Source organism: Miniopterus natalensis, chromosome 3 (genome assembly GCF_054644295.1).
Source record: "Miniopterus natalensis isolate mMinNat1 chromosome 3, mMinNat1.hap1, whole genome shotgun sequence".
Taxonomy (NCBI): domain Eukaryota; kingdom Metazoa; phylum Chordata; class Mammalia; order Chiroptera; family Miniopteridae; genus Miniopterus; species Miniopterus natalensis.
Genome location: NC_142083.1, coordinates 101,204,350 through 101,231,229, shown reverse-complemented (window position 1 = coordinate 101,231,229; position 26,880 = coordinate 101,204,350). Strand labels below are relative to the sequence as shown.

Below are 26,880 nucleotides of genomic sequence, written 5' to 3'. Positions count from 1 at the left end.
CGCGCGGAGGGAATCCCGGGCGCCCCGTTCCTTTCCCGGGCGCCACTGCGGCCCAGGGCCGGCCGGAGTCCTCGTGTCCGCAGTCCCGGGGCGGCGACCGCTACTCTTCCCGTTCGTTCGCGGGCTCGATGGAAGAGCCTCCGGGGAAGCCCCTCAGCTTTGAGGAGAAGGAGAAGGTGCGGGGGGTGCGGGAGTCCTCGGCCCTCCGGGGCCCTGACCTTTAACCTGCGCTCAGAGGCCTCGGGCGCCCCGGGAGCGCGGGAAGGAAGGGCGCTGTTCCCGCCCGCTGCGTTCAGAGAGCACTCTTTCTCTTTTTTTACAGCACTCATGCATAAAGACAAAATGCAAGGCTGTGGGTAGAGCCGAGGCCCCCGGACGGCCTCGCTCTGCCGCCCGTCGGGAAGCCCGCTGACAGCCCGGGAAGGGCTGTGGTTTGGGCCGGGGAAGGTCCACGCGGGGCAGGCGCGGCGGCCCTGCCGCTCCCGTCGGCCTGCTCCGTGTGTGGCGCCCCCGTTAGCGCACGTCTGTCCACCCGGTGTCCCGCCCCGCTCGGTACTGGGCGTTGTGGAAGCGCCGTGGTGTCCTTAGGCGTCGCTCCGCCGAGAGGCAGGCGGCTCCGCGTCTGCTCCCGCGGCAGAGCCGGTGCCGCCCCGCCACCGTGTGCGCAGCTGTGCCTCGGCGGGCACCGGCCAGGCCGCGCCGTGCTGGCTGCTCCAGGCTTCGTGCTGCACTCTGCTTCCCCATGAACTCTGCTGCCTCTCATCCCAGCCTGCTTTCGTTTTATCTTTATTTTTTTATTGATTTCTGAGAAAGGAAGGGAGAGAGAGAGGGAAGCATCGATGTGAGAGAGAAACATCCATCGGCTGCCTCCCACATGCACCTGGGGCTTGAACCTGCAGCCTGGGTATGTGCCCTGAGCAGGAATTGAACCCACCACCTTTTGATGAACAGTGAAGCTCCAGCCAACCACATCCTACTTTCTACTGGGGGTGAGAGAGGCATTTACCAGCCAAGATAATTCCCAGATAATTGATAACCCTGGTGACTAACAGGCTGCTGTAAGAAGCAGTTTAGCATAGATTTGAGAGCACAGTCTCTAGAGATGCACCGCATGGGCTTCAATCACATACTGTTTATAAACTGTGATCTTGGACAAATAGCTCTCCCTCTGATCTTCCCTAGCCAGCCCCTTCCTCCTGTAGGGCAAGGTTTAGATAGTAGTCCTTAGAAACGATCCCTGGCCACTCTATCTAAAATAGTCCATTCCTGTAACTCGGGAACTTTCCTCTCTCCCTGTTTAGGTATTGATCACCATGTGAAGTCATCTGTTTGTTTTCCTGTTTATTATCTGTACCATCTGCTATATGTAAGCTTGATCACACTGTATGTCTAGTGCCTGGAACAATAGCTGATACCTTTATAAACTGATACAGCTATTGTTCCCAGGTGGTAGAGATACCAGGACCAGTAACTGACAAGAGATTCATTTTCCAAGTGAATTTCTGAGGGTGACAGCTCTTGCTGCCTCAGAGGATCTCACAGTGAGAAGGGGGGGGACAGAGAAGTAAACAGATAACAGAGTAATAGGTACCATGATGAAGGAAGCACAGAGGAGAAGTGGAGTATCTAACCTGGATTGAAGAACCTAGAAGTCCATTCCAGGGAAATAAAAATCTAAGCTGAGGCCTGCGGAATCAGTAGGAATTAGCACAGTGAGTTGGGGAGGAAATGCTGCAAGTGATAAGAACAGTCTGTGAAAAGGTTCTGAGAGAGCAGAGGGCTTGGTGCTTTGTGAGCAGTGAGACTAATGTGGGCTAGTGCCACACCCTCCACTGCTTCTTGCTGACTGTCGGGCTGAGCATCACATTCATGTCTGGTAGGCACTCTGCCTCTCCTCTCTGCTCACTGTTCCCTTCCCACTGCTCAGCCCTTCTGGTGTTTTTCTTCTTGCAGTTGAAGGAAAAATTAGCATTCTTGAAAAGGGAATACAGCAAGACCCTGGCCCGCCTTCAGGTAAACGAATCTTACTCTCAAAATTATGGTACACGCTATAAAGACAATTCTTCATAATAATGAAGCTTTAAAACAATTTTCCCCCTTAAATTTGTTCCTTGAGCTGCTTTTGCTTTCTCTAGCGGGCCCAAAGAGCTGAGAAGGTTAAGAATTTTATTAAGAAAACAGTGAAAGCAGAAGATTGTTTGCTCCAGCAGGAAGTTGCATCACAGCTAAACTGCTCAGGTAAAGCCAGCCCACTCACTCGTGCTTGCTTGATTGTTCCAGGTTATTTGACTGGTTCTTTTTCTCACAGGCAGAAGGTAAGGATACAATAGACTCTTTAAAGTGTACAATTGGTATATTCACAAGAGAGTGCAACCGTCATCACTGATCCTAGAACATTTTCACCAGCCGCCCCCAGAAAGAAACCCCATACCCATCCTACCCCTAATCCCTGGTGACCACTAATCTACTTTCTGTTGATTAACCTGTTCTGGACAAGTCATATAAATGGAGTCATGAAATATGTGGCCTTTGTCACTGGCTTCTTTTACTTAGCACAGTGCTTTCAAGGTTCATGCATCCGAGCATACATATATCCAGGCATGCATCATTACCCATTCCTTTGCAGCTGAATAATATTCCATTGTATAGATGTATCATAATTTGCATATCTATTCATCAGTTGATGGACATTTGGCTTTTATGAATTTGGGCTATTAAGTTGCTGTGAATATTCATGTATAAACATTTCTATAGGCATGTTTCCAGTTATTTCCAGTATATACCTAGGCATGGAATTGCTGGGTCATACGGTAATTCTAAATTTAATGTTTTTAATTATTATTTCTTGATTTTAGAGAGAGAGAAACATGAATTTGTTATTCCACTTATTTATGTATACATTGGTCTATTCTTGTATGTGTTCTGACTGGGGATTGAACCTACAACCTTGGTGTATCTAATTAACTGAGCTAGCTGGCGAGGGCTATGTCTAACTTTTTTTTTTTTAAATATATTTTATTGATTTCAGGGAGAGGGGGAGAGAGAGAGAAAGAGAAACATCAATGATGAGAGAGTCATTGATCAGCTGCCTCCTGCACACCCCCTGCTGGGGATCAAGCCCAAAACCCAGGCATGTGCCCTCACCAGGAATCAAACCCAGGTCTCCTGGATCATAGGTCGATGCTCAACCACTAAGCCACGGTGGCTGGGCTGTGTTTAACTTTTTGAGGAACTGCCAAACTTTCCTATAACAGTTGTACCATTTTGTATTCCTACCACGATATGTAAGGATTCCAATTTCTCTACATCCTCTCCAGTACTTGTAATTTGCCATTTTAGAAATTATAACCATCCTGGTGGATGTGAAGTGAATTGTGGTTTTAATCTGCATTTCCTAGTGACTGATGATGTTAAATATCTTTTTATGTGCTTAGAGGCCATTTGTATATCTTCTTTAGAGAAATGTCTATTCAAGTTCTTTGCCAATATTTTAATTAGGTTATTTGTTTTTAATTCTTGGGTTGTAAGGGTCCTCATATTGTAGCTATTAGACCCTTATTAGATGCATGACTTATAAATATTTTCTCATTCTGTGAGCAATAAACTATGCTTTCAGTTGGGTTGTTTATTTAGTGTTCTTTTTCCTTCTCAACTTTTAGTAATTATACAACATTTGCAGAGAAGTGCCTGGCTGGAAATACTGTAAAGAACAATGGTCGTTTCTCGTGTTAATACTTAGATTATTTATATTCATAAAATTGGCAGCTATTGAAATAGGAAAGAGGTATTAAAGTTACTCAAGCCCTGGTTGGTGTGGCTCAGTTGGTTGAGTGTCGTCGTTGCACCCAAAGGTCTCTGGTTTGATTCCCAGTCAGGGCACATGCCCAGGTTGTAGGTTCGATCCCTAGGCGGGGTGCATACAGGAGGCAACAGAACCATATCTCTCTCTCTGGCATCAATTTTTCACTCTCTCTCTCTCGCCCCCTCTCTCTCCCTCTTTCTCTCTCTCTGAAATCAATAAAAATGTATTTTATAAAAAAAATTACTTGAGCCAAAAAAGACATGAAATAAAAAATTAAGTGAGATATGGGGAAATGGGGAGATGTTGGTCAGAGGGTACAGAGTTTCAATTACTCAGAATGGGCAAGTTCTGGAGATCTAATGTATAGCATGGTGATAACAGCTAATCCTGCAGGTATATTGTATTCTTGAAATTTGCAAAGAGAACTGATCTTAAGTGTTCTCAACATACACCAAAAAAAGGTAACTGTGAATTGATGGATATGTTAATTAGCTTGGTTATGGTTACGCTTTGCAGTGTAATTATATATATATTAAAACATCACATTGTACACCTTAAATTTATACAGTTTTTGTCAGTTATGCCTCAATAAAGCTGCAAAAACACTAAGAAAAAGATTATTTCAATAAAAAATTGGTAGTCTTTTAGTTTAAAAATCATTTTTTCTAGCACAATTTTATTTGTTTACATTTACATAAAGTTATTATGGTTTATTAGATTACAAAAAACTTGAACTTTGATCTGCCTGAATGAAATACATTGACTCTTTCTTAAGTAAATATTTATATATAATATTTTAAAATAATATAGTATTAATATATTTTAAAATAAATATGGAATTTTTTGTTTCACTTTAAAAGGAAAATATTAATTATATAATTTTTCCTCCTTAGAACCTAAAACTGAAGTGTCGTCTTGTGATGCATTACTAATCAACATCCATCTCAATGAGGAAACTGGAGGCGTAGAACCTGAGTCCTTTAACCCTGGATATGGCCCAGTGGAAGGATTAGACATACAGAGAACAGATGATATACAAGAACATTTTGCCTACAGGGTTAGTGGTCCTGATCGTGGGAAAAGGCAGAGTAAGCTGCCAGAGAGAAGAAAGAAGCAGCAGATGAGAACATTTATTTCACAAGAGAGGGAATCTTTCTTTGACACCGGTTCACTTATCCTCTCTGGAAAAAGACTAAAGGAACAAGAAGAAATTAATAGAGAAAATCCTGGGACACCTGTAACTAAATTAAGAACTAACTTTCCAAGTCTTCAATCTGACATTCCAGATTCTCAAGCTCCAGCCACAGAAAATAACGGAGGGAGGGTATTAATTCCACCAAGTGCCAACCCACAAAGCAGCGTGGATGCTTTCTTAGCAGAAAATCATTTCCCCAGGGTGCTCCCACCTCCTCTGCATACTCCACCAGATAGCAGTAGTGGTCAGCACCTTCAACATAAGCCTCCTAAAAGGAACTGTGAACTTACTGCTCAAGGTTTAAAAAACAGCCCTACCTCACCCGTAAACTTAGAGGCACGGGACAGAAAAATGACTGTCTTCACAGAAAACCCAGAGGTAAATAAAGCTGTAAGTCCAAGTGGCCAGCTGCCTAGAAGTCCTGACTTCGAGGCAGATAATGCATATTCCATAAATGAGCTCACTTATAACTTATCAGCAAATGAAAACCAAAACTTACAAGAACGAAATCACACAGAGGACTCTTTAGAACCTCCCAGTAGTGCTCTAAATGGTAGACGTGAATGTTTTCAGGAAAATGAGGTTCTGAGTCAGTCTCATAGTCTTGGCCCAGAAGTAATCTCTCCTGTTTCTGCAGAAAATCAAATTCAGTCTTGCACCATGCTCGAAGGCCTTCCTTTTCCTGCAGAATATTATGTACGAACAACACGACATATGTCAAATTGCCAGAGGAAAGTAGCCCTGGAGGCTGTAACTCAGAGTCACTTGGGTGTCAGAAAGAAAGGGAATAAAAATAAAAAAAAGAAAGTGACTAAAGTTTTAAAACTTTTCAATGAAGAAACTAACCAAAATGAATTTAAGATGTGTGACACGTGCACAGGGCAGGCAAGTTCAAGGAGTCCTTTTCAGAGACTTCTCTCATTAACTGAAGTCAGCTCTCCTGCTGGGGGCACCAAGGATGACTTTCCCAGGACCGCAGTTACCCAGCCATCTGGTAGAAGACACAGAGGAAAAAGAAAGTCAGTCTGCACCCCTGCATTACACCATCATGAACTACTTTTGCCCACTTCTGGCACATCAGGTGTTAATAGGTCCAAGGAAGAAGTCACCTTGTACAAAGATCAGAATGAAAAAGTTATTCATGGTAAGAGTTGAGTTCAAGGTAAACCAAGGTGTGTGAGGATGGTGACGACAATGGCCTCTAATACTACTATGTGCCTGGTTCTTTCTAAATGTCATACAGGTACTGACTTATTGAATCATCACAGCAACCCTACAGGAGGTAGAGTCTGTTTTTATCCTGACCTTACAGGCAAGGAAGCTAAGGCACAAGGAGATTAAAGTGCTTTAATTAATTAAAGTGACAGAACCGGGCTTCAGACCAGTCCATGTGATGCCAGATGTGCCTGGAAAAGTTGACATTGGAAGGAAAATATATTGGATGTTTACCTAAAATTAGTATTCAGGTGCAACACAGTCTTTATCCAAGAGTAGAAGTATAATTAATATAGGAAGTGTGTTTGAAGTAAAATGTAATGTGTGTCAGAGTTTGAGGTCACTGACAGACTCTTAGGAATGATTGCATAATAAAATGCAATAGATCTGAGTGACTTTTTTGGATAAAATATCCAGTATAATCTCTGAGATCTGTGGGACACCAGGTTTTGGAAGATAGCAAGTGATGTTATAATTCAAACTTTTTAATTTACTTGCTCAGAAGTTATATCTGGTAAACGGCATAAAAACTAGATAATTCACACTGGTTCTATTCTAGAGATGAGCAAACTTTCCATAAAAGGCCATGTAGAAAATTGTCTCTGCTCTGTCAGAGATACTCAAATGTAGTGCAAAAGTAGCCACAGACAACATGTAAATGTGACAGTATTCCAATAAAACTATTTACAAAAATGGGAAGCCTGCTTGCTCTATACCAGGGGTGAGGAACGTCTGGCCCGCAGGCCATTTACAGCCCGTGAAATCATTTGGTCTGGCCCTGCCAAGGCAACTGCAGGCGGGGCTCGAAATTCAATAAATCTGGCTTTTTCCACAGCTAATTTTTAAGTTGATAATTTTGTATGGCCCGTGAATTATATAAATATCCAAATAGCCCTTGGTAGTAAAAAGTTTCCCCAACCCTGCTCTATACTCTTGGACTTAGGCCCTGGTCTATGAGCTATAATTAATTAAAAATAAGAGCCATTATGATTTATCTTTTAGGTCAACAAGAATACAAAAAAATCAGTATTGTAACAAACTAGAAACATTCTTTTGTATATGTAGACACAATCTGCTACTTTAGTAACCTGCAGCTACATTAAAAAAAATTTTTCTTGAGGTGACCACAGAACATAAAATTAACGAGTTTAAATAACATAAAATTAATGAGTTTAAATTAAGTGAACAGCCCCAGCGGTGTGCTCAGTGGTTAGAACATCGGCCTGCAGACTGATGGGTCCCTAGTTCAATTCTTGCCAAGAGCATGAACCTCAGTTGCAGGCTGGATACCTGGCACCAGCCGGGGCTCACGAGAGGCAGCTAACGGATGTGTCTCTCTCACGCTGATGTTTCTCTCTCTCTCCCTCCACTCTATGAAAAGCAGTGGAAAAAATATCCTTGCGTGATAATTAAAAAAGTAAGTGAACAATTCAGTGACATTTAGGACATTGACAACGTGCAGCCACAATCCCTACCTGGTTCCAAAACTTTTTCACTCGACATGGAAACTGTACCCGCTAAATGTTTGTTTGTTTGTTTGTTTGTTTTACCCTCACCCGAGGGTATTTTTTCTGTTGCTTTTCAGAGAGAGTGGAAGGGAGAGAGAGAGAAGCACCAATGTGAGAGAGACACATCGACTGGCTGCCCCCTGAACCCATGCCGGCTGGGGCTGGGAATCAACCCTGCAACCGAGGCAAGAGCCCTGGGCTGGAATCAAACCGGGGACCCTTCAGTCTGCAGGCAGATGCTCTAACCACTGGGCCAAACCGGCCAGGGCCCCACTAAGCATTTCATCTTTATTTTCTCTCCCCACACCCTGGCAACCACTAATCCTATTTCTGTGGATTTACTTATTTCATGGCGATGCAGTTATACAACTTGTGACCTGCTTTTACTGTCTTCAAGATATAGCTATGTTCTAGTATGTATCCATACTTCCATTTTTTTTATGACTGAATAATATTCCATTGTGTATATATGTTCAAGCATTTGTTAGGTGATGGATGCAGCTGCATTTCAAATGGTATAGAAGAATTCCAGTTGCTAAGAATAGTAAATAACTCTTTGCTTGGAAAAGGTACTAAGTTTTCAGTGAGAAAAGCCAGCATTTTGTAGACTATATTCTGCTAGCTTGTTGGAATCGAAGTTTTAGAGCAGAAAGGACTTTATGAAGGTCCAGGGGAAATGAAGTGAATTGTCTTGCCCAAAGCAACAGCACAGCAGTGGCTGAGCTGGGACTAGACCCCTGTCTTCCTTCTCCCAACTAATGCTGTTAGCACGATGCTGTTTGGGGTACTGCAGAAGGAGAGCTGCCAGTTAAACTAACCTGTGGCTGACTTCGAATGGTTCACTGAGGTTTCAGGTCATGGAGGGGAGAGCGATGAGCCTGCTACGTACACGGTTGGAGTTGAGAACTGCACTCTTTGTTGGGGGTTCCTGTCTCTTGTTGGGTATTTGCTATTGTTCCTCTCTATTTTAGGGAAGGATGGTCACTGCCAAAAAGAGGACTCCTTTTCTTCCAGTAACAGTACCTATTTAGCTTTGGACGGTGATGCTTCCAATGCTCCGTCTCCTAAGAATGAAATGCTAAGTTTAAAGCAACTGTTGTCTTTTCTCAAAATCACGGAATTTCAGTTACCAGATGAAGACTTTGGACCTCTTAAGCTTGAAAAACTGAAGTCCTACTCAGAAGAGCTGATTGAGCCTTTCGGATCAGAAGTGTATGGGGAGAGGCATCTAAAAGAGGGAAATTGTATTGTTTTGGAAGAACTGACTCCTAAGCAAATCGACATAGAAAAGGAGGATTTGGGAGAGGAGCTGATTGTTCTACCGGGAAGAGCACATCCTAAAATGCCAAAGCTAAAAAGCCAGGCTCAGCAGAAGGGCCTTTTCTCGTCCACATCACTCTTCACTCCTTTAAATTCTGTGGCACCCGATGACGACAGAGCGACGGCAGTTGTGTGCTCCCCCGTGCTCCCCTTCTTGGGCACCACTCCAGCTCTTGGCTCCCCAGCACACTGTGACAAAGTGTCTGCACCCCAACTTCCTCATGGGAAAGCCAGTGATAGTAAACAATGTGACATTTGCACCAGCCAGCCAAAATTAGGTGGCAGCCTGCATGTGTCAGGAAGGGAGGGACAGCCTGATTGTGACTGTGATTCTGTTCCCCAAGCACCACCTTTACCCATGGAGTCATTCCTTTTCAAAGAAAACCTGCTTTGTGGAAGCACATGCCTAGAATCGTGGAAGCATCCCATCGAACAGGTACAGTCCACTTCCTTTGTGGCGTTTTCTCTGAAGGAATGAAATAACCTCAGTGGCTGTGGACAGCAGGACTGCCTTACACATTGGCTCGTCAGTGTTGAAGAATGTTTTCATGTTTCTTTGATATGATATCACTGTAAACTTTAAGTTCATTCTGGGGAAATTAAAGTTAATTTAAAAACCTGATTTTTAAATGGGGGATCCTGTTGTCTTTGTCATTAGCGAAGGAGTCTGCCATAGGAAGCAGGCATTTTGATGAGCCAGTGATGCAGGCAGGTGTCATATGCGAAGTACAGATTAATGGTGTGTCTTTGTTTTTACAGGCTGAAATAGCAGACGTTCCTGTTTGTGACAGCTTAAACCCAGGCAGCCTACAGTTGGTTTCGAAATTAAAGGTCAGAAGACTATTCCCTTATAATGTGTCTTGTGTCTTATATGTAAAAAATGTGATTAATTGATAAGAGCATGGAGAAGAATTTGATTATATAGCTTTTCATTCTTAATACTATTAAATAAATTTGGTAAAAAAGATTTAGAAAAACAGGTTTAAGTTCTTTTGTTTTTCACACAATTTACCTGTATTTATATTTTGAGATTGTCTCTTGAAGTTTATATGTCAGGCTACTGCCAAGAACAATTTAAGCTCAGTGGTTCAACTTATCTAAATTAAAATCTCGCATTTTAACAGAGGGAGAGAAAGAAAAGAGTCATTTGTGACTCTCCTACCCAAATGATCTAATGTTTCTAGAAGAACCACCTATCGTGATTTATCAGAAAATGGGCAGCAGTTATTGATTGTGATGCAGTGAATGGTTAATCTTTCATATGCTGTGTGATATATGTGGTTCTGAGAAATATAAATTACAATATTTTGTTAATGAGCCATGGCCAGGTAGCTCAGTTGGTTAGAGCATCATCCCAGTATGCCAAGGTTGCGGGTTCGATCCCTGGTCAGAGCACATACAAGAAGCAACCAATGAATCCATAAAATAACAACAAATAGATGTTTCTCTCTCCCTTCCTTTCTTTCTCTAAACTCAATAAATAAAAATGTTTTTTAAAAACTGATCATTGCATTAAAACTCCCCACAATATTCTGTTAATTATATTTTAGTAAATCCTGAGAAATAGACGACCTGTAACCTAACTAACTTTGTATTCATGGTACGTCAGGTAGCTTGGTGTAGAGTAGAGTTTCTCAGTTTCAGCACAGTTGACATTAAGGAGCTGGATAATTCTTTGCTGTGAGGGGTGGGGTGGCCTGTGCATTGTCGGATGTTCAGCAGCAGCCTTGGCTTCTACCAAATAGAGCCAGTAGCACCCCTTCCCTAGTTGTAACAACCAAAAATGTGTGCAGACATTGTCAAGTGTTCCCCAGGGAAAATGGCCCCCAGTCAAGAACAACTGGTACAGAAGAAAGAGCTTAAAATCCACACAAACTGTTTCTGCTAATTATTGGCTTTGTGACCTTGGGCAAATGATTTAGCCTCCGAGCCCCAGATTTTTTTTCAATAAAAAATTCATAGTAATACCTATGTCATTTCAAAGCTATTCTTGCATCGGTTTTAATAACTTAGTTTCTTCAGGACTCAACCATTTCATTTGTGTCTTCAAGTTTGTAAGTAAAATGTTGCTTATTGTTTTTATATTACTTTTCGTCTGTCTATAAGCCTCTCTCTCCCCAGTCCCCCATTTCTAAAAATAATTTTTTCCTACATCAGATTTAAGAGATTTGTCCATTCTGTTGGTCTTCCAGAAAACTAGTTTTTGGTTGTATTGATTGTTAATTGAGCTTTCCTCTTTCATTTATTTCTGTTTTATCCTTAATAACGCCTCCCTCCCTCTTTCATTGCTCTTTTACGTTCTTGAGCTGCTTGCTTATTTTATTTTTATCTTTCTTGCTTTTTGATAAATGCCTTTATGATTGATTATACACTTTGGGGGGAAGTCTTGCCTTGGCCTCAAGCTGCATGTTTGGATGCCTAGCACTCTCCTTGCTGTTCATTTAGAAATAGTATGTTATTTCAGCCCATGGGTGGTTCACCAGGATGTTTCATTTCTAAGTGGATAAGTTCTTATGGGCTATCTTTTGCGGTTAAATTTGAATGTACTCCATTCTGGAGCTATACTTTTATTTTTATTATTTGTTTATTTTTGTTGTTTTGTTTTTAGAAAGAGAGGCAGGGAGAGAGAGAGAAAGGAACATCGATGTGAGAGAAACATCGATCAGTTGCCTCCCGTACGCACCCCAACCAGGGATCAAACCCACAACCTGGGTATGTGCCCTGACCTGGAATTGAACCTTTGACCTTTAGGTGTATGGGATGACACTCCAACCAACTGAGCCACCGGGCCAGAGTGGAGCTATGCTTTTAAATTATATCATGAGATCTTATATGGGCAATTATTTTAGTTACATGTAAGACCCACCAAGCTCTATTTTGACCGCATAAAATTTTTATTACATTTACTTGGTATTTCATCTAATCCTTGTTATGCATCACTTTTCATAAAACAGACCCCAACTTTCCCTTTAACATAACTGTTGTTGCCATTCTGGTCAGAATCCTTCAGGCTCCTGCTCTGTGGATGTGAGTGCCGTGTGGTGGGAAATAGCTGGTGTCAAAGTGCCATGTATCATAACTGCCTGTGAATACGCAGTTTCTCTTTGGAAACCTCTGGATGCCACGCAGTGGGAGAAAATGTATTCCTGGCACTTCACAGAGGTGAGTACAAGTCCCAAAGAGATCTTTGCGACCATTTGCATGATAATGGATGGGCAGCTTACCAAAGAGGGGCACAGGGGTCTGTGACCATGGGAGACAACAGAGATATAAGTTTTTCCCCCCAACATATATTATGAAAATTTTTAAGCATACAGAAAAATTGTGCAGTGAGCATTGTGTACCTGCCATCAAGACGCTGCAGTCCACATTGCACTTTATTCACTCGATCCACACGTTTTCCCGGAGGTGGATTTTTATATGAGATCTGCTGAAGCAGCTTGGAATTTCCTGTCTGTTCTGACTTCTAAACTTGCTGATACCTGCTGATGTTTCCCTTCATGAACACATTGTTTCTGCTTTTTTCTGCATGTGTTTCTTCCAGGTCTGTCCACCTTCATGCATGTCTTAACCTGGTTGCAACCCTAGTGTGCTTAAAAGTTTAATCTGCTTTTCCTCACTTAGCATATAAACATTTCTCCATTCTTATCTATGTAGAATTTTATTTATTTTTCCAGGTTTATTCAGGTATAATTGACAAATAAACTTGTAACATGTTTAAAGTGTGCTCCATGGTCATTCGATATGTGTATGCATTGTAAAGGAGTCCCCACGTCCTTAAGTGAACACATCCATTACTTTGCATAGTTACCTTTTTTTCTTTTTGTGAGAACCTTGAAGATCTACTTTCTTAGCAGATTTCATTCTTGTTCTCAAGTATATCCACAGCTTCTAGCTCTGTGCTTTTGCTCAATATTTGTTCAGTGAGTAAATTTATTTTAAATGGCTGTACGATGCTCCACTGGCTCCCTTGCCAGAACTTACTTAACTATTCCCCTGCTATTGGAAGCATGGGTTGCATTAATAAACGGCGGCAGTAAACACTGTTATGCATATAGCTTTTTACGACTCATAAAAAGAGAGTGTTTGCTGAACCTTCTCACATTTTTCCGGATGTTGGAAACTGTCGTGGTACAGTAAGAATAAAAATGAATATAAAAAATTTTGGAGAATTTGGATTGATTAAAAATGAAACAACCAAATATCATTTGGCTCTTTGTTTTGTTTAGGTTCCCGTGTTACAGATAGTTCCCATGCCTGATGTTTGTAACCTTGTGTGTGTGGCTTTGGGAAATTTGGAAATCAGAGAAATCAGGTATGTAGCTCTCCGGGACGATTTTTCCTTTCCCTTCAGCTTTCGCTTTATCCCCGACTGAAGTTTCCACTTAAAACTTGAACCTAGTCCTTTACTGTTAAAGACTCGCTTCCGCCCAGCCGCAGTGGCTCAGTTGGTTGGGCATCATCCGTGTGCCAAAGGGTTGCAGGTTTGATTCTTGGTCAGGTACATGCTGGGATGCGGCTCGATGCCCTGTAGGCGACATGCTGGAGGCAGCCAGTTGATGTTTCTCTCTTTCCTTCTCTCTTTAAAAATCAATTAAAAAATCTTTTCTTTAATAAAGACTTACTCCTGACTTCTCTGCATTTTCTCTTATATTTGGTTTAGGGCATTACTTTGTTCCTCTGATGGTGAAAGTGAAAAGCAGGTGCTCCTGAGTTCTGGAAATATACAAGCTGTGCTTGGCCTGACAGAGAGGAGGCTAGTGAGTAGCAGCAGGACCCTTTGTGATCAGCAAGTAGAAGTCACAACATTTGCAGAAGACATAGGGTAAGAAAAGCACCAGCTGATTTTCTTTCTGTGTGGTAAGCATGGTCTCACAGGTTCTGTTCAACACTGGAACCTAGGACAGTTTAGAGGGTGGAAGTGGACACGCAGGGAGTTTGGTCCTTTTGTCTTCTTTGAAATCTCTGTGTGCCCCTTAAATGTTACAAGTACCTCAAGATCCTTCGCTTGTTCCGCACACTTGGTTTTCATGGCTTTAGTTACCATCTAGATCGGGGTGGGCAACCTTTTTTCTGCCAAGGGCCGTTTGGATATTTGTAACATCGTTTGAGGGCCATACAAAATTATCAACTTAAAAATTAGCTATGAAAAAAGCTTCTAGATTTATTGAATTTCGAGTCCTGCCTGTGGTTGCTTTGGCAGGGCCAGACCAAATGATTTTGAGGGCTGTGTACGCCCACAGGCCAGATGTTCCCCACCCCTGATCTAGATGCTGACTACTTGCAAACAAACATTTCCAGCTCTGAGCTCTTTCTTGGCCTCTAGACCTGCATGCTTCTTTATTAGACATCCAGGGTTCCTTCAGATTCAACACATTGAAAACGAAGCTCTTAGCATCCTCTATGTCTACTCATTTATATACTTCATTGTGATTGTTTGTCTTTCCTAATAACAGAGGGCATGGCTTATCTTTTTATAAACTGTTGCAGTAGTCTAGACAAGAGACAAATAATTATCTTAAATTAGGAAAGTGTTAGTGGAGATGGGGAGAAACAGACAGATTTGGGAGAGATGAGATGATAAAATCATTAGGACTTGGTGATTGAGGAGATAGAGAGGAAGAAGACAAGGGCAATGTGCAGGTCTCTGGGGCGGTCACCTGGGCGATGGTTCTGCCATTCGTTGAGATGGGAATGCAGAAAGAAACACGAGGTTAAAGAAGGAGCTGGTGAGTTTTATGTTGGATGTGATGAGTGTGAGGTGCTTGCAGTATATCCAGGTAGATGATACAGAAGTTATACTTGTGGAAATTTCAGCATATCTATGTTTTCTGATTGGAACTTTTTTCAAGCATTAGGCTAGTGTTTATTGTGCAGAGTTCAATAATCTGTAGACGGGCTGCTTAGAAACTGCATTGGTACAAAGCACTGGTTTTTAATACTATTTTAAATGCAGGAGCAAAGAAAAACAATTTTTGATGCCTCCTGAAGAAACTGTTCTAACTCTTGCTGAGGTTCAAGGGATGCAGGAAGCTCTGCTTGGTACCACTATAATGAACAATATTGTTATTTGGTAAGTTTCCTCTCGATACCCTCAGTTTTCTCTTCTGTAATATAAGTATATACCTCTAATTTCACAGGGTCATTGAGATAAGAGACTGTAAATACGATTGTGTTTTTGTTTACTATCAGATGCTATATACGTAACAAGAACGTCATATTAATTCAGACATTGTGAAAAGAATCAGTCTGAGCAGACTATCAAAGAATGAAGTTTTTTTGGCAAAAATGTATGATTGTTTCTGCTTCTGATTAATGGATGAGTGACTTCTATCTGACTAACTCTTCTACTTGAAGTAACTATAAATTCTGGAACAAATATAAAAATCAACTAACTGAAGGCACTGGAGAGAAAAAAGAAGAAAGATACTGGAGAGGGGTTGACCCTTAGAGACAGGAAGTGTCACTGGACAAGTTTCCTATTCTTATGGCTTTTAGTAGAGGGCAGGCCCCAGTCTGCACACTGAGTGGCCAAAAACTTGATAGAAAACCTTCTGATGTGTTATAGAATTGTACATCTGAAACCTGTATAATTTTGTTAACCAGTGTCACCCCAATAAATTTAATAAAAAGGAAAAAGAAAACCTTCTGTCCCACTGGTTCAGTGTGACCACAGCAGCTAGAAAGTGAGGCAGTGGTCGAGCATTGACCCATGCACTAGGAGGTCGCTAGTTTGATTCCCAGTCAGGCCAGTGCCCGGGTTGCAGGCCTGATCCCCAGCAGCGGTGTGCAGGCGGCAGCTGATCGATGTTGATGTTTCTCTCTCATTGATGTTTCTATCTCTCTCTCCCTCTCCCTTCCTCTCTCTCTAAAATCAATAAAAGCATATTTTTTTTTGAAAAAGTGAGGCAGAGAAATCCCAAAAATAGTAGGAGAAGAGCCCTAAACTCTTGCTATAATATCTGCCTAAATATCTGGCTGACCTTTAAACTACATGTATGCAGGGCAGACTCAGAGAAGCCCAGGTAAAGCAAAAAGAACTGAACTGGGTTTTTAGCAGCTGGAATTTGAGTTTAGCCTAGTTAACTGTTACTAGGGGGAGGAAATCAATGTTCTTCAGGGGAACCTAAGAGAATCCAGAGTTTATGCGTAGTGCCATTTGTGATGTCTAGAATACAATCCAGAATTACTAGATACATAAAAAATGTTTCATTGCAGGATCCAAATTAACAACTTTGTGATAGGAAAACTGAAGTCAGAGAGTCCCCAGCCACCTCTTTCCATACCTGGACATCAGCACTTGCAGGGTTAATTTGTATTAGAAGAATAGATTGATTTTTTTTCTCAGACGCCTTCTCCATTAACTGTTTCCTTGGGGCCAGAATGGGTCTTAAAAACAGTTTTATTAATGTCACTACTGTCTGCCTCTTCTGCACTGTCCAATGCTAGCTTTCTAGGAATACACTGGGAAAGCATGGCCCCTGAGAGAAGCCTTGCCCTCTGCACCAGGGAGCCTCTGAAACTGGACTATATTATAACCTGCCAGGAGCCCCTGTTCTCAGATGTCCTGCAGTCTAGAGCAGCACGTTCCCACTTAGGCACTTTCCTCAGGTCTGAGGTCTTACTTGAGGGCAATGCTCTTTACAAAAGTTATCTTTTCTATTCTTTCTGCTATTTCTGTAGTCCAGACCTTCATGATTTAGCTCCTAGACTATTAATTTAATCTAGTTATTGCCATCAATCAATATTCAACCTCCAGATCATCTTTTTTTTTTTTTAATATATATCTTTATTGATTTCAGAGAGAGGAAAGGAGAGGGAGAGAGAGAGATAGAAACATCAATGATGAGAGAGTCATTGACCGAGCCCTCAACCCGGGCATGTGCCCTGACTGGGAATCGAACCCCGATCACCTGGATCCTAGGTCGACGCTCAACCACTGAGCCACACCCGGCCGGGCTCCAGATCATCTTTATGCTATTGTTTTATAAACACTCTTACTCCCAGCCCTCTCCTTTCTGCACCAGAAATAAAACCTTTTGTTTTTCTTCAGCTTTCATTTCCCCCGTGCTCTACTACAGAAATTCCTCTCCAGCTGTTCCATACTCCTGAGCTCCCTTTTTTCTTCCTTTCCCTCATTTCCCCGCTTTTGCTAATAGTAGTCAAAGCATTTCATATATAATGGATCACAACAGAATTTGGGGTTGAGGAGGGGCCTCTGTACTTAGCTTCTAAGAGTAAGTTTAAGCCTGATCCAGTTCGCTCAGTGGTTAGAGCAGGCACGATCCCCTGCCCTGGTGGGGGTGCATGTGGGAGGCAACCGATTGATGTGTCTCTCTCACATAGATGTTTCCCTCTCTTTCCCTCTCTCCCTCCCCACTCTCTCTGAAAAGCAATGGAGAAAATATCCTTGGGAGAGGATTAAAAAAAAGAGTAAGTTTAAGTTCTAAATTAAGGGGTGCTTTCCCCCACGGTTGCCTTGAGTTCTGTCATATCACCTCAGCCCTCCGTAGTGTTTCCCTGTCTGAATTCACGTGGCCCTGATTTTTAATTTAGCGTGTGCTAAATGAAAGTCCCTGAAGGTTGCACCACATCTTCTGTCAGTTCTCAGTGCCTGCCTTAGCTCTTTGCTTAAGGGAGCTACTCAGACATGTTCTGCTCATGCTGTCCATCAGAAGCTATCTTTTACCTTTCAGGCTCTCTATTTTTTGGGGACACTGCAGGTATCCCCCAAAAATGTGTACACACTTTAACAGCTGAGAGCTCAATTTTGAAAATGAAATGTATTTTAATAAACACTGACTTTATTCAAAGTTTGTATATACATTTTTGGGGATACTCTATATATGTACAGATAATAGTTGTTCATCTTTCCTGTAGGACTCATTTGTTAGATGTGTAAAGCAATTCATGTTTTACTCCAAATTCAAGTGGCCCATTTTTTAAAATAATTTTTTAATGTTTTTATTGATTTTAGAGAGAGAAGAAGGGAGGGAGGGAGAGGGAGAAGCATCGATCGGTTGCCTCCCAAATGCACCCCTACCGGGGATGAGAACCCGCAACCTAGGTTTGTGCCCTGACCAGAAGTCAAGTCGGCAACTTTTTAGTGCACAGGACGATACCACGGGCCAGGGCTCAAGTGGCCTGTTTTAAAACTACTACTGAAGGTTTAAACATTTAATATTGGTCGAGCTGTATTAACTGAGCACCATCTTTCACTTATTTAATAGATATTTGAACCTCTGCTTCTCTGTGAGAGATGCAGATATGTACCAGATTGGAATCCTGGTCCCAAAGCCCCTAAATCTAGTGGGTAGATAAGATTGCTTTACAATCCCAAGTGTTGGAGTGATAGAGAGTTGGACAGAGTGCTTTGGGATTTGGGGGGAGCAGTTACTAACTACGGAACTCGCACTGCCCTCTGTAAGGAATCAGCCTGTGCTGGTGCCCTGTGTGAGGAAAACCTTGCTTGCTTACGTGAGAGTTTAGCTTTCTGGCTTTGGATCTGTATACAGTACCTGGGCCATAGAAAGTTTAGAAGTAGTGGTTGAATGATCACATTATACCCTACTATAGTATATATCACATAAAAAGTGAGGCATGTGGACAATCCTCTATGGAATTGGAGGTGAGGAGATTTCTCTAGACTGATGCAGATGGGAGTGAGAGATTCTAAACTGAGTTCAGGCAGCTGAGAGGAGGTGAGACAGACTTTGGGCCATAGGAATGAATGGGATTGGCCAGTAATGGGGAGGGCATGTGGAGGGACAGCTTGAATAAAGGCAGAGAGCTGGGAATGTGTGTAACACGTACAGAAGTGAGCTGCTGGGTAGGGGGCAGTGAGTCACGAAGTGCTGCGGGCTGGGCTCATGAGGGCTGTGGGTCTCATGAAAAACAGCTGGGACTTTCTCTTGGCTAATGGGAGCCACCGAAAGTGTTTCCTAGGCAGTCACATGGCAGAGCAGTTGTTATGTCACAGATCCCCAAGCTCAGAAGCATTCCAACAAACCTCCTCCTCTCCTTCTCTGTTACATTCACCCTTTTTTCCTGTTTCACCGTTTTTCCATTTTTGCCCCAGCTGAGTCTTTCCTTCTTTCTCCATGGTCTTGGGCTGGCTCTAGAATAAGCAGATGTTTTAGAGACACAATTGTAAGTCTGTTTCAGGTGTTGTCTCTTGCCTAACCAGATTTGGTTTCCTGACCATTCTCCATGGAAAATGTAGGTGTAAGAAGAAATGTGACAAAATCCTAATGATAGAGCTATACCATGTGTGTAATTTTAATACCAAGTAACATGAGATAATAGAAACCCGCTCTCTTGGAATTTGGAGAGATTTCTCCCTAGTGGCATAGCAGAGGGCTAAACTCTCACATTAAACCATTGGCCAGCCCTGGCCAGTGTGGCTCAGTAGTTAGAGCGTGGGTCACAGGTTCAGTTCCTGGTCTAGGGCATGTACCTGGATTGCAAGCTCCATCCCTGGCCCAGTCAGGGCATGTGAGAGAGGCAACCAATCGATGTGTCTCTCTCACATCGATGTCTGTCTCTCTCATCCCCCCTCCCTCCCTCCCTCCCTCCTCTTCCACTCTCTAAAAATCAATGGAAGAAATATCTTGTGGTGAGCGTTAACAACAAACAAACAAACAAAAAAACATTGGCCAAATTAAACTCTATTTCTATTTTTAGCTCAGTCTGTGGCTAAACAAAACAAAGGCACTGTGTCCCTTAGTTTTTTCCTTGGTCCCCTCCTAAACGGTGCTGTGATAAATAAGAGACTATGTGAAAACCAGTTTGCTGGAAGAGTGTTATCAACTTATCTATTTTTGTTGTCTAAGGAATTTAAAAACTGGTCAGCTCCTGAAAAAGTTGCATGTTGGTGATTCCTACCAGGCTTCTGTCTGTCACAAAGCCTATTCTGAAATGGTGAGTACCGATCAGCTGTGACCACTCTGTGTCTGTTCTGAGTGTTAGTCTTGGTATCGCTGAGTGGCAGCAATAACTTAGTAAGTAATAATTAACTGGCCCTCCCTGTTGCCTATTTTTTTTCACAATTGTGTAGGAGTGTTTTTTCTTTCTTGAAATTTATGGATGAAAATAAGTGTTGGTACAGTATGATTGCTTGGTGAATTTTCTGGCTGTACAACCTAAGGGCAAACATTCATTTCTGGCTTTGAATTTATACTGAGAAATATTATCCCATTACCAGACTTGGCCCCCAACCACATTGCCATAAATGATTTATGATGCGAATGAATATCCTGAGGAAGGGTGATTGAATGATCATAGACATGCTTTTCTCTTAGACTTTAGTGGTCTTGTATAGAAATGAACACAGCCTCTTAGCCACTGTGTTAATACAGTTGGCTTACAGCCTGGTTTTGGCATCTGAACAGGTTGGAGGTAGCTGTCCAGGAGTCAAGGGTAACTGCTTATGCGTCCACTGCTGAGCCACAAGCAAAGGCAGTAGCAGCCAGTGTGGTGCTGTGTGGAGACTGACTTGCCCAGCCCCAGGGGCAACCCTGTGAGCCTCATTTTGTAGAGGTTCTGAATGCAAAGGGTGCATTTCTCCCTAGACCAGCAGCATCTGTGGGCGTGAACTCAAAAGTGTTACCGTCTTAAGTATCTGTCACCTGGTCTTAAGGCTTATTATTATTCATCCCAAGATAAGAGGGTTGAATTCATCTCTGGAATTATTAAATTTATCTACTAGGCATTTAGATAGTTTTATATCTAAAGTATTACAATATTAATACCTATTTAATTTTAAAACTGAGAAGAGAAATGGAAAAGATAGTAAGTAAGAGTTCCCCATGATGCCAGCCTCCAGAAATAATGATTTATAGTTGAGGGCAGGAATTGGCAGACATTTCTCTAAAGGGACAGACAGTAAATATTTCCAACTGTGCAGGCTACATGATCTCTGCTCTCCTACTGTCGCACGTCATCCAGAGATGACACGTAGTAAATGGATATGGTGCTTTGGCCAGTTTGGCTCAGGGCTTAGAGCTTTGGCCCTCAGGCTGAAGGGTCTCCAGTTCGATTCTGGTCAAAGGCACTTAGCTGGGTTGCAGGCTGATCCCCAGCCCCAGTCAGGACGCATGTGGGAGGCAACCAATTGGTATGTCTCTCTCAGATTGATGTTTCTCTCTCCCCCTCTCTCCCCCTTCCACTCTCTGAAAAGCAATGGAAAAAATATCCTCAGGTGAGGAATAAAAAAAGTGTGTGTGTGTGTGTGTGTGTGTGTGTAAGAAGTGGGCGTGGCTACGTTCCAGTGAAACATTTTGGACAATAAAACTTTCCCATGGAACTTTCTGAAACTCGAATTTCATATAATTTTCACATGTCACAAAATAGTCTTTCTCTGTCTTTTTCCAACCCTTTCAAAATGCAAAAACCATTCTTAGCTCATGGGTCATACAGAACTAAACCTTGAGCCAGATTTGACCTGTGGGCCATAGTTTGCCTAACCCTAGTTAAAGTGTATGGCATTAAACATTTTTTTAACTCTCAGCTTTCTAATTATAAGGTAATTCATTCTCATTATAAAAATTCAGTCATTTTGGCCCTGGCCAGGTGGCTCAGTTGGCTGGAGTGTCATCCTATACACCAAAACGTTGCAGGTTCGATTCCCTGTCAGGGCACATACCCAGGTAGCCAGTTTGATCCCCAGTCCAGGCACATAGAGAAGGCATCTGATCAATGTTTCTCTCTCTCTCTCCCTTCCTTTCTCTAAAATCAACTTAAAAAAATTTTTTTTAAATGCAGTCATTTTGGAAATGTATAAAGTAGAAATGAGTGTTCTTAATCCTAAGATGGCCCTATAATTAATTTTCCCTATTTCACCCCCAAAGATAATTATTTTCAACATGTAACATACATATAGTAGTGTATACATATGTGTGTGACAGATACCTTCACACACAATGATGTTATTAGAACATGTAATTTTTGTCCTGGCCAGTGGCTCAGTTGGAGCATCATCCTGTGGACCAAAAGGTTGTGGGTTGGTGTGTATGCGAGGCAACCGATCAGTGTTTCTCTCTCACATCTGTTTCTCTCTCCCCCTTCCTTTCTCTATAAAATCAATAAAAACATCCTTGGTGAGGATTTAAAAAAAACCAAACATTTAATTTTAAAGCTGGGAGAGATTTGTAGCATATTTTCCCACAGAAACTATCATAGGTCATGGTGTCCTTTTTGTCACTCTTACTCTCTAAATACAAATGAATAAGCTATTATAGGTTGGCCTGAACTCCAGTCACCGCTTATAATAAGACTGTATTTATGGGAAAATGTGTCCTGAATGTTCAAAAACCAACTGACAAATGAGCATTTCTGGCTTGAGGACTCCCACCACGTGTGTATATGCCCTTTCCCTGGGTCAGCATTTCTGCAAAGCAGTGGCCAGGGGTGTAAGCCATGTCTAAGGGGAGGGAACTGATGCGTTAGCCAGGCTCATGCCTTCAGAGACTGGCTTGGGAGCCCAAGTCCAGCTCAGTGACAGACCAGTGCCTGCCTGAGAAAAGTGAGCCAGCAATGAAATGCCACACTGACAAGCCCATTGATCATCCCTGTGAGTCTTTCGTTTTGTCTCTGCCAGCCCTTTCTTTTTCTCACCAGAGTCCTAATGATTTCTTTGGTTATTAATTTTTCTTTTAAATCAGGGACTTCTTTTTGTTGTTCTAAGTCATCCTTGTGCCAAAGAGAGGGAGCCGTCGGGAAGCCCCGTATTCCAGCTTATTGCGATCAACCCCAAGACAGCCCTGAGCGTGGGTGTGATGCTCTACTGTCTTCCTCAAGGGCAGGCTGGGAGGCAAGTGTGCGCTGCTGGGCAGTAAGTGTGACCTTGTGAAAGGCAATTTGCACATATAGAAACCAGATGTTTTTGTGTCATTTAGACAAATGGAAACATGAAATAGTATATATAGATCAAGATAAAGAACGTTAAGAACAGTGGTTAGAGCGTTGGCCCTCGGACTGAAGGGTCTTGGGTTCGATTCCAGGTCGTGGGCACAGATTGCAGGCTCGATCTCCAGCCTGGTCGGGGCGCATACAGGAGGCAACCAATCGATGTGTCTCTCACATTGATGTTTCTCTGTGTCTTCTCCTCCCTTCCACTTTCTCTAAAAATCAATGGAAAAGATACCCTCGGGTGAAGAGTAACAAAAAGAGGAAGACGAAGTAGAGTGTTTAGCCTTGGCCGGTGGCTCAGCTGGTTGGAGCATCATCCCATTCGCCAAAAGGTGGTGGCTTCCAGTCTGTCAGGGCACACACCCAGGTTGCGGGTTCAGTCCCCAGTAGGGGTGTGTGTGTGAGGCAACTGATTGATGTTCACATCCATGTTTCTCTTTCTCTCTCTCCCTCTCTCTCTCTCCTTCCCTCCCTTCCTCTCCCTATAAATCAATAAAAAATAAATAAAAGAAGTAGAATGTTTAGTGGGTCTGTGTCAAGCCCCAGGTTCCCTGTATCCTGATCCTACCAGCATGGCGTTGGTAAGTATTTTATGTATATTTAAGCCCTGTTTTTCCCATAATGAAAACATTTAAAATATAGAGTAATTAATGTTTTCTACAGAAGATTTATAATTTATGTTCTTTCCATTAAGAAAAATTTTAAATGTACTTTAGGAAGACATCTTTACTTTGAAATCTGACTGAGCCTCTGACATGTAGGCAGCTAATATTGATCTATTAGTAAATATTTTTTTAAAGATTTTTTTTTTTTGATTTTTAGAGAGAGAGGAAGGAAGAAGGAGAGAGAGAAACATCAATTGGCTGCCTCCTGCACACCCCCTCCTGGAGACTGAGCTGGAAACCTAGGCATGTGCCCTGACCGTGAATCAAACCAGCAACCTTTCAGTACATGGGATGATGCTACCAGGGCTAATGTTGAATTGTCGACTGATGAGAAGGTCTGTTTATCAGTGACACTCTGCACATGCTGGTGATATGGCAGTGAGGAACAACAGCTCGTTTTTATTAAGCATTCTGTGTTAGGTACTGTGCTATCAGCTATTTCATTAAAACTCACAGTAATCACCATGTCCCCATTTTACTGCTGAAGTTAAATAATTTGCCCAGAGTCACAAAGTTCTTACTTTGTTAGAATTCAAAGCGAGGTAGTTGGCTGCAGAGCCCTATCTTTTGTGGGAAAGATAACCACCAAATGTGGAAGAGGGTGTTCTCACATCATGAAAAGTGCTGTGACGATAAAAGCAGATCATGTAATTGTGTGCGTGTGTGTGTGTGCGCGTGCTCCCGCACTGCTCTAGACGGGATTAGGTGTGACCTTTCTGTGGAGGCAGCAGGCCTGAGTAATGTCAAAAGCCCAGCCACACTAAGGCCTGGGGGTAGAGCCTGCCAGGGGAGGGAATAGCAAGAGGGAAGACACTGAGGAGAGTGTTTGGCCATGGTGAGCTAGGGCGCACGGGATACAAGATGCATCCAGAGATAGGCAGGGGCGACCATGTGATTATGTCCCGCATTACAACACAGTAGCCCGCAGCCCCAGGGTTGCAAAGAGAAGCATTCCTGTTGCTTTTGGGAGCATCGTTTTGGCCTCTTTTTAAAGATTTTTTTTTTGGATACGTGGTTTGAATCATCTCTTCTCTGCTTAATGTTAGGTTCCTGGAAGGTGATGTGAAGGATAATTTTGCAGCAGCAGTATTGACTTCTGGAACGATTGCCATTTGGGACTTACTTCTAGGTCATTGCACTGCTCTCCTTCCACCCGTCTCTGACAAGAACTGGTCTTTTGTTAAATGGTCGGGTACAGATTCTCATTTGCTGGCTGGACAAAAAGATGGAAACGTATTTGTATATTTAATAAGTTAGGGTAAGGTGAAAACACAGTGTACTGGATATATTTGGCATCCTAGTACTTTTTGGAGTTGTAACTGTAAGGAAAGTATCTGAATGATATTTAAAGTAATTACTTGTATTCATTCAGACAGACTTTGTATTCTGATGGTGGGAGCCCTACTGATTTTTAATGTTCATTTATACAGTGGGGAAAAGGACTTGAGGTTAATTTTTGTAATTCCTCTCACTTGTGCATTTGCTTTTAAAAGTGTACGTAAAGGTTCAAATGTTTATAAATATTTATTTTGCGTGCTCTTCTTCCTGGGAGCATGCCCACACCTTTCTTCCCCTTTTCTTTCTCAGGCGTGCTTTTTCTCCCTAAAGTCAAAGGGTCCCCACGAAACTTGCAACCAGGGGAACCAGGGGAGCAGTGGCCCCTCCTGCTCTAACCCCTGAACCTGTCTCCAAGGCCCTGACTTTTCAATGAGGCAAAGTAGCCCCACCTAGGCTCTCCTGTTGCTTCTTCTATCCTAAGCCCTTCCTTGTCTCACTGTCCCCAGTTTTAATAAACATACTCTCGAAATAAAAAATAAATATTTTTATACATTCTGCTTGGCATATTATTACTATTTTAAATATGTTTTATTGACTTTAGAGAGAGAGGTAGAAACATCGATCAGCTGCCTCCTGCAAGCCCCCTACTGGGGATTGAGCCCACAATCCAGGCATGTGCCCTGACCAGGAATCGAACCAGTGACCTCTTGGTGCATGAGTTGATGCTCAACGACTGAGCCACACTGACCGGGCTTGGCATATTATTTTTCCCCCCATCCCATTAAGGTCATTTTCAAAACAAATTATTTTACAACTAGAATAGTCTATGATGTTTCAGTAGTAATAGTAAATTGCAGTTAACTTACTATACTAACATGCAATATATTCTTAGGCCATTTGGCTTTATTTCCATGTACCTACTAAAAGTAATATAATGCCCTGGCTGGTGTAGCTCAGTGGTTAGAGAGTCAGCGTACGCACCAAAGGGTCTCGGGTTTGATTTCCAGTCAAGGGCACATACCTGGGTTGCAGGTTCACTCCCCAACCCTGGTTGGGGTGTGTGTGGAGGCAGCCAGTCACTGTGTCTCTCTCACATTGATGTTTCTCTCTCTCTCTCCCCTCCCCCTCCCTCCATACCACTCTCTGAAAGCAGTGGAAACAGTTTCCTTGGGAGAGGATTAACAAAACAAAAATGAAGAGAAGTAATTCAAGACCTGTTGAAATATGTTAATTTAGAAATAGCTGTTCCTCTTCATTGGCGCACACATCGTGACGAGAGTGCCTACGTTGTTGCTGGAGTCACCGAGCCAACAGCACAGCTGCACTGAGCACACTGTCTTCACCTTTACCTGAGTGATTTGAGAGACAGGCAGGTTCTTAAAGTCCCAATCTGATAGTGTCATTGGAAGTTTTGTCAGATGCTACAAGTATTTATTTGCCCAACATTCTTATTGAGAGTATATATTCATGATCCATGTAAGGTAACTCTTTGCTCTCTTCTTTTTTAAAGGTACCTTTTTAAGGTGTTTACTAGTTTTTGCTAACTTCTTTATTACCCATTGATATAATTGTATAAAAGGTTTAACTTTCTCTCCTATACTAATTCTATTCCCACAAGTGAGATCCCAACTTCACACGAGAGATAGTTCATTTGCTAGCACATAATAGAAAATAGAAGGCTTTTCACAAAGATTTCATTGACGAAAACCCTGAGAAACATACATGATGTTAAGAGTTAAGAAAACTGAGTAGAGCCCGGCCGGGTGTGGCTCAGTGGTTGAGTGTCGACCTGGGATCCAGACTATCAGGGTTCGACTCCTAGTCAGGGCACATGCCCGGGTTGCGGGCTTGATCCCCAGTCAGAGGCGAGCAGGAGGCAGCCCATCAATGACTCTCTCTTCATTGATGTTTCTATCTCCCTCTCCTTTCCTCTCTCTGAGATCAATAAAGATATATTTAAAAAAAAACACTGAGTCGAGCTAAGTAATA

At 42.3% G+C, this 26,880-nt stretch overlaps 1 protein-coding gene across 9 annotated transcripts; it reads left to right on the top strand.

Moving 5' to 3' along the window:
• The first annotated feature begins 76 nt into the window (after nt 1-76).
• On the top strand, nt 77-25,441 carry PALB2 (partner and localizer of BRCA2). Of its 9 annotated transcripts, none has more exons than XM_016222719.2 (13): nt 77-176; nt 1,954-2,013; nt 2,136-2,238; nt 4,696-6,141; nt 8,692-9,476; nt 9,800-9,871; nt 12,041-12,202; nt 13,270-13,355; nt 13,704-13,865; nt 14,997-15,113; nt 19,873-19,960; nt 22,702-22,871; nt 24,660-25,441. In XM_016222719.2, exons 1-13 carry the CDS (start codon nt 129-131, stop codon nt 24,868-24,870), a joined length of 3,510 nt encoding a protein of 1,169 aa, XP_016078205.2. In that variant the 5' UTR covers nt 77-128; the 3' UTR covers nt 24,871-25,441. The 9 variants fall into 9 exon arrangements, with proteins under 9 accessions (XP_016078205.2, XP_016078209.2, XP_087671972.1 ...); XM_016222723.2 differs by having other exon boundaries at nt 78-176; nt 22,702-22,850; XM_016222717.2 differs by lacking the exon at nt 77-176 and having other exon boundaries at nt 277-2,013.
• Nucleotides 25,442-26,880: the final 1,439 nt, after the last annotated feature.

Bases quoted from the DNA above. Each gene is read 5' to 3' on its own strand.
- PALB2 (XM_016222717.2), top strand. From the start codon at position 1,870: ATGTCTGGTAGGCACTCTGCCTCTCCTCTCTGCTCACTGTTCCCTTCC. The intron at 13,356-13,703 runs GTATGTAGCTCT...TATTTGGTTTAG, and splicing joins TTGGAAATCAGAGAAATCAG to GGCATTACTTTGTTCCTCTG. The intron at 15,114-19,872 runs GTAAGTTTCCTC...TTGTTGTCTAAG, and splicing joins ATGAACAATATTGTTATTTG to GAATTTAAAAACTGGTCAGC.